Source organism: Mytilus californianus, unplaced genomic scaffold, assembly GCF_021869535.1.
Source record: "Mytilus californianus isolate M0D057914Y unplaced genomic scaffold, xbMytCali1.0.p SCAF_5, whole genome shotgun sequence".
NCBI lineage: Eukaryota > Metazoa > Mollusca > Bivalvia > Mytilida > Mytilidae > Mytilus > Mytilus californianus.
Genome location: NW_026262701.1, coordinates 79,545,921 through 79,553,112, shown reverse-complemented (window position 1 = coordinate 79,553,112; position 7,192 = coordinate 79,545,921). Strand labels below are relative to the sequence as shown.

At 34.3% G+C, this 7,192-nt stretch overlaps 1 protein-coding gene across 1 annotated transcript; it reads right to left on the bottom strand.

Moving 5' to 3' along the window:
• Positions 1-536: 536 nt before the first annotated feature.
• Positions 537-6,848, bottom strand: LOC127703091 (tyrosinase-like protein 1). The gene is made up of 4 exons (XM_052207514.1): positions 6,826-6,848; positions 3,886-4,242; positions 1,716-1,828; positions 537-1,503 (listed from the first exon to the last, which is right to left on the bottom strand). Exons 1-4 carry the CDS (start codon positions 6,844-6,846, stop codon positions 594-596), a joined length of 1,401 nt encoding a protein of 466 aa, XP_052063474.1. The 5' UTR covers positions 6,847-6,848; the 3' UTR covers positions 537-593.
• Positions 6,849-7,192: the final 344 nt, after the last annotated feature.

The following is a 7,192-nucleotide window of genomic DNA, read 5'->3' as shown; positions in this document are numbered from 1 at the left end:
CCAATAACAGTTTAACATTGGAATAATTTCCCTGTTGGAATTTTTTTATAAACGTTCAAAACTATCAGGTGACAGAGACGGTGAATAAATAAATGCAAAGAAATTCACAAAAACACGAGCTAAACAACTTATAAAGATTAAACACCTGCTGCAATATTTTCAAATCTGGTAGGTTACTCGCAATTACTCATATGATAGGGAAAGACTAAAATAACAAAAAATACAGAACTCCAAGTCCCTTATCAAATGGCAAAATCAAAAGCTCAAACACATCAAACGAATGGAAAACGACTGACATATTCCTGACTTGGTACAGGCATTTCCTTATGTAGAAAATGGTGGGTTAAAGAGGGACTCGCAATTACTCATAGGATAGGACAGAGGGACTCGTAATTACGCATAGGATGGAGAAGAGGGGAGTAAAGCCCATCACTCATTGCCTAGATAGCTATTTTATTTGACTAGAACTGTTGCCTTTATTCTTTAACCTGTTAAGTCAGTAGCAATCGGCATATTAAAAAAACGCAGTTATTCGATTTAAGCATGTGTCTGATATTTTACTTGCGGTGTAAGCTATAAATACGACACATTTGTTAAGCAGCAAAAACTGATAAAGGACGAGTGTTAGGGTCGATTTGATCTGCAGTGAACAAATTAAGAGGAGTACCAGCAGGAAGATCTTGTAATAATTCTTGCTGGATACTCTGTAAGGCTGTAACTGTTGTTGTCACATCTGCCATTCCAGCAGCAATATCAACTGGGGCTGTAGCCGCACTAAAAGCACCAAAAGCTGGGGCACCAGCTGCATCCATTGGAGCTGATCCTTCAGGCACTGCCTCTTGGGAGATACATATTCTTCTATTTCTGTCACAGAATAAGTCTGGACTATTCGAACACTGGTTTTCACATGATGGCGCAGGAGCATATCGTCGAAGACGGGCATATCTATTACTGTAACCTTCTCTATTTGTAATAGGTGGATTTGGTCGGTATCTGTAATTGTTAAATCGCATTTGACCCTCTGGAGGATGCGTTGGAAAACCTAATGGATAATCTGCAGGGGCATTTGCAATACGTCTTCTAAATAATTCCCAGACGTAGTCAACAAATGCATGATGACACCAGAATATTGGATCGAATGCAGCCAAGGTCCCGCTTGCCATGGTTCCGTCTACCCAAACATGTACCATGTCGTGATAGCATTCCCAGCAATATCTTCTTTGATCATATCGTACAATCTGACTATGGCTTCTTCTTGATAGCACGGCTGCAATTGCATTTTTGGAAATTAATCCTCCCGGTCCGTTAATTGCACGCCTAATTCTTTGACCAGGTAAGTTTGCAAAAAAGCCTTCGGTAACTTGACCAAGCGGTGTACCAAAATATTTATTTGAAAATAAAATTGTTCTTGATTGTCTATTTCCCATCGCTTGGTCACACGAGGAGTCCCAATATGGAGCAGTTACACCTTGTCCAAAAACAGCTTGCAATGCAGCTTCATACCTAAAAAACATAAGGAGGAATTAATATATTGTAGCTTAAACATAAAAAAAAATATTGCGTTCATAAAACAAACTCCGAAGTAATAAGAATGAAAAGACACAATTTTACCCAAGTCAAAGTTTAGTACAATATTTTCCTACTAGTTATTTGTAATGCAAACATAAGAAGTAAGAAAACCAATTATAATTTGATACTATATTTACTGAACTTACAACAACAGGTAAATTCTATGCCATGAAAAGAAAGCTGACCCTCGATGTTCTCGATTTCCGCCTGTATGAATTGTTGCAATGATGTCATAGGTATTCATATCCTGACGAACTCCCTAGAAAATAAAAATGATACAGTATTTGATCCGCCTTGGTTTTATTTTTATTGTTTTATTTAAGGATGTACTCAGGTCAGGTTTAGGAATTTTTGTCAAATGTTCGGACTCCTTAGGTTTTTTCCTACGATACAGGGTCAAATATTTTGCCCCATTTCACCCACTTTTCTTTTCATAGAAGACTTCAATAGCTCATAAAAAGGTCATTGCCAAAATTTAAGCAGATTCTAGATTTTTTTCTTACGATTTGCGACCCAAACAATGTCAATGCTGACTATAAGGTAAATTTCCGAGTCAGCCTTTTTCCGCCATTTTAAAAAAATATCTAATGCTCTTCTGACTTATAGTATCAATCTTAAATTCTATATTTTTTTAATTTCACCTAACTACATCCTTAAACTGTTTTTTGTAGTTTGTTTTATACCTGAGTCATCAATAAGCTTTACTGTAAATTTTCTTTTTCAATTGCCATGGTGAAATCCCGGATGTTACAAAGTGAACTACTGTAATCTTTATATGAGACGGAACTAAGATAGAACGTTGACACTTAGAGGGTTCATATGACACCCACTCTTTTTACCTTGCCTTTAAAATTAGGACCTTATTTTAGAAAATGTTACACATATACGACAAGACTAATTAACAAAGTTTTAAAAAAAAGTGTTATAATGTGGTCTTCTATCTGGTGTTCCGACGGTCAGCTTAGTCGTAAAAGGTCCAAGGTGATGTTTTATACATAAAGTATAAAATTTGAACTAATGTGGTGTTTTAAAGACCATTTATATTGCAATTGTGATACATTCGCAATCAAAATGTATTGACTTTATAAACTTATCCTTTGTACATGCACTTGCTTGTGACGCTGATAAAGTGTTTCCATAGAGCTGTTAATGTGACGTGGAAAAGGATGCAGTTTTGTGGAATTTTTTTAGACCATTTAAGAGTCAATGCCCTATCTTTTTCCGTAGCATTTGTTGATTTGATTACAACAATATCACATTGTAATAGCATGGGTTTCGTGAATGGCACTTGACCAAACAAAACGTTCAGTAAGCTTGTTGATTACTTAAGTAAAGTTCAAGAGTAAAACTACCAAACAAGTTGCTTACGCTGTCCGCATCAAATTCATAATTGCTAATCGGAACAGATTAAAGAGTTGAAGTGAAATGAGAGCAACCATAAATTGTCTCAAAATATCAATAAGTTTTACTCGGCTCCAAAAGTCGCCAAGTCTACCCGTTTCTAAGCCTTGTACAAAGTAAAATAATATATATATTGTCGTATAGACATTGGCAATCATAGAAAATCATTTAAAACTAAGGAATGCCTCTTCCTCCTACAAAGCTCTGATTTTTTGTGCGGGTATTGCTATATATTATGGTCCTTTACATTTAGTTCAGTTCTTCAATGTTTGTTGTAGCAGGTTTTCTGTTTTCAATTATTATTTGGCATCGAGGATCACTGAACATCCATTAATTGTAGATTCATAATCTACACCGTTTAGATCTTTAAACTGTTGAATTTCTTCTTTAAAACTGCGTTTAAAATGGCCATTTATTGTCAAATATAACAATGTCAACGTGTTTATAACTGCATAATGTGTAGTTCTGGTGTGCTGTCGTAAATTCATGGAAGGTGTCCGTTGTTATTCTGCGGTACACATGTTGTAATGTACTATTATATATTCATTTATGTATTTCTATGTGCTGAGTGTTCTTGTGTTTGTTTGCACTGTATTCATGTCACGTTGTGTTGTAATTTTAGCGGTATTTTTAAAATTGCCATATAACCGGGATGTTTGGCTTTCCATAAATCCAGATTAAACCCACCATTTTTTCTTAAAATGTCCTGTACCAAGTCAGGAATATGGCAGTTGTTATCTACAGTCCGTTTCTATGTATGTTGGCGTTTGCTTTTGTTGTAGTTCAGTGTTTCTGTTGTTCCGTTGTTTTCCTCTTATAGTTGATGTGTTTCCCTCGGTTTTAGTTTGTTACCCGGATCTACACTGATTTCTTGTTACGATGTATAAGTCCTTGTCATACTAATATAATACTTACAAAATGGTTTTTCAATCTCCGTACAGCTTGCGCATAACGGAAAAAGTTGGTTTCGTATGGAGCTGCTCTGACTTCCCGTCTGACTGGTACTCCAACCGCCTGCCTTTTATGTCGAGAATTAGCAGCTGTATCAACCTCACTGTTGATCTTTCGCCATAATGCCGTTAAGAAATTAGAGGAGCTTGTATCGTTCAGCGTCTCTGTTGCCGGTTGAAGAAATTCTTTGAAACATATTATATTGATCCCTCTCTTAAAACAGTCTGTTTTGTGGTCCGTAGAATTTATTTGATAGCTTAAAATGTCTGCATCTGTGCTTGGAGGAAAATCCAAAAACAACACAGTCATAAATAGACTAACCTATAAATAAACATAGCATTATAATGTACAAAGTTTTATGACAAAGATTCCTATAATACAGATCTAGTCGAAAAGGTGAAAAGGTAAACAAGTTTTGTACTACTGAAATATATAACATACTTTATGATGATAATTATGATGTCCCTACTTTGAAATTACCAAATTAAAAAAAATATAATACGAATAATGGTATTTATTAATCATTGCAGGGATTGTGGTTGATTGTCATATGATGAAGACATGATCTTTCAACCAGTTTAATTGAAGTTTGGAGCTGACATGTCAGTAACTGCTAGTAGTCCTTTGTTAATTTATGTTTATCATTGTCATTTTGCTTAGTTTCTTCTATTACCTATTCTAATATCGGACTCGGACTTCTATAAAACTGTGTTTTACTGCGTGTTTTGCAGTTTTTTTTGTTTTTTTTCTGCCACTTTTGCTTCGGATATTAGGGGAGGGTTGAGATCTCACAAAACATGTTTAACCCTGCCGCATTTTTGCGCCTGTCCCAAGTCAGAAACCTCTAAACTTTGTTAATCTTGTATGTTTTTTTTAATTTTGGTTCATTTGTATGTCTCGGAGTTTAGTATGTCGCCATTTCGCTGAACGAGTATACATAATTATTTAGGGGCCAGCTGAAGCCCACCCGGGTTGCGGTTTTCTCGCTGAGTTGAAGACTCATTAGTCCTTTGTCTGTTTTCTGCCCTTTTTGTCGGGTTGTTGTCTCTTTGGCATATTGTCCATTTCCATTATATATTCTAATATTCTTATTATAATTGAGTACCATAAGGGATTTTTGGATTTCGCCAACAAAAAAAAAAGGAGAATAAAAAAGCGCTTCATTAAATTCATTAAATTCAGATGTGAACTGATAATTAAGCTTAGAATATAGAAAATATGATATGTAGCGTTTACTTCAATTAATCAAAGAGTCAGTAATAACGGTTTGCACAAAACAATAGGTTGGCATTTCGTTTCAAGGATATACTACAATTTGTATATCAAATACGAAGGATAAGTATTTTGGTGCCAATCTTAACGTTAAGTTCTCTATAATTTAGTTGTTATAAAGAAGTTATCGGTACGACAAAAACACCTTTGAAAACTCTTCCATAATAATATAAACAGGGATTAATCTAATAAATGCGCAGGCGTATAAAGTTCTATTGAATGATAGAAAGTGTTCACCAGAACAACATGGAATTCGTCTGAAATAAAAGAAAAAAATGTGTTTGAGGACACGAATGCCCTCGCTCAAGCTTTGCAAATTTCCAAGTTAAAAAGGGGCATAACTCTAGAACGGTAAATAACTCACTGCCAAAATTCGAACTCTGTCTGCTTGTTGTTATTCTTAACATTGTTAATGAATTTTATAAAATTTGGATGATGCAATTTAAGTTAGAGTGCGGAAACGGAGATGGGACGGACGGAAAGACAGAAGGACGGAAAGACGGAAAGACGGACGGAAGGATTTAATAAACGTATCAGCCGGGAAGTTTCCGAATGACAGAGTTATCTCCTGTTTCGTCTATGTTATTTGGAAATGACACGTTTGCCATTTACGTTTCTTTCGCCGAGAAATTTTAATGTTTTGACCTAAATGAAACGATAGCTGAGTAAGGGTGTCGTTGATCGGAAAATCAATACATGCTTGTGATAAAAGAATCATTTAGGAAGGACATGAGTGCCTTTGTAAGGTATATAGTCACATAGAAATATTTTTAATTATTTTTCATCTAAAGAAGGTTAGGCTATTCAAACTGTCGACTTAGGATTTTTCAGTATACAAATACATGTATGGATAGTAAACTGAACATTGCTAGAAAGCAAAGAACTATTGATGCCAACGTTAAAAACGTTAATAATGTAATACAAATAGACAAGAAATACGAAAATAAATTTACAAAACATTGTTTAACAAATTTTAATCTGCTAATCGAGTCCTTGTGGCAAATTCAGCTAAGATCGTCTATTTCTGGAGTAGACGCTTACCCTGTCGACGCAGTTTTTATTTTAATACATGGAAATGGATGTATCAATCGGATGGATGAGATATCAACTAACTCACACTATTTGTGAATTAAAACAGATACATCGGGATATAAATCAAATAAAGAACTGAGAAAATCAACAAATAAACAAATGAAGAAGGTTCCTTAAACTTACATACCTTCCAAAATTCCGAACGTTATCAAAAATATAATCATAAAGAATGATACGTAATCCCTAAACTTAGACTGATCAATAAGACGAATGATAAAAGACATATTGATGTTGCCCTCATTATGTCTGCTAGTTGTTCTTGTTATTGGGTTTCAATCCCCTATTTTACTAATTTTCCTAGTAAGACAGTTTTATCGTTACTGGATGTCGTGCACATATGGAGGCAATAAATGTTTATGTATCATATGTATGCACCATCATATCTTGATAGAAATTAGAAATATACTAACGTAAGACATATATATTGTTGGTATATGTGAACCATTAAAAGTGTTTTAAAGACAAGCAAATGTGGTGTGTTCAAAGTAGAATACATAAGTAGTACATTATTTTTTTTTCAAAAACAAATATTATACTAACCAATGTGTTGTAGGTATGCATCCTACCAATCCTAGTGAAAAACACAAAACAAATTACTTTTTTTCAAAATGCATTTATTTGTTGGAATTGACACGCAAATGTGATTGAATTAGCATTTTATATGTAAATAACATGACGTATTGTTATCGATCAGGTTGGTGTAAATTAACTAAATAAATGCACACAAGAATGCATAATAACAAAAAACAACCTACTTTTGAAGAAAATAAAATATATGTTATTATGTAAATTTAACTAAATTTACTCGAGGAAGATACTAGTGACCTAATGTTTTCATACAAAAAAAATCAAACATCATGCACTAATGCATCTGATATGTTCTAATTGTCTTAACTACAATTCCGTC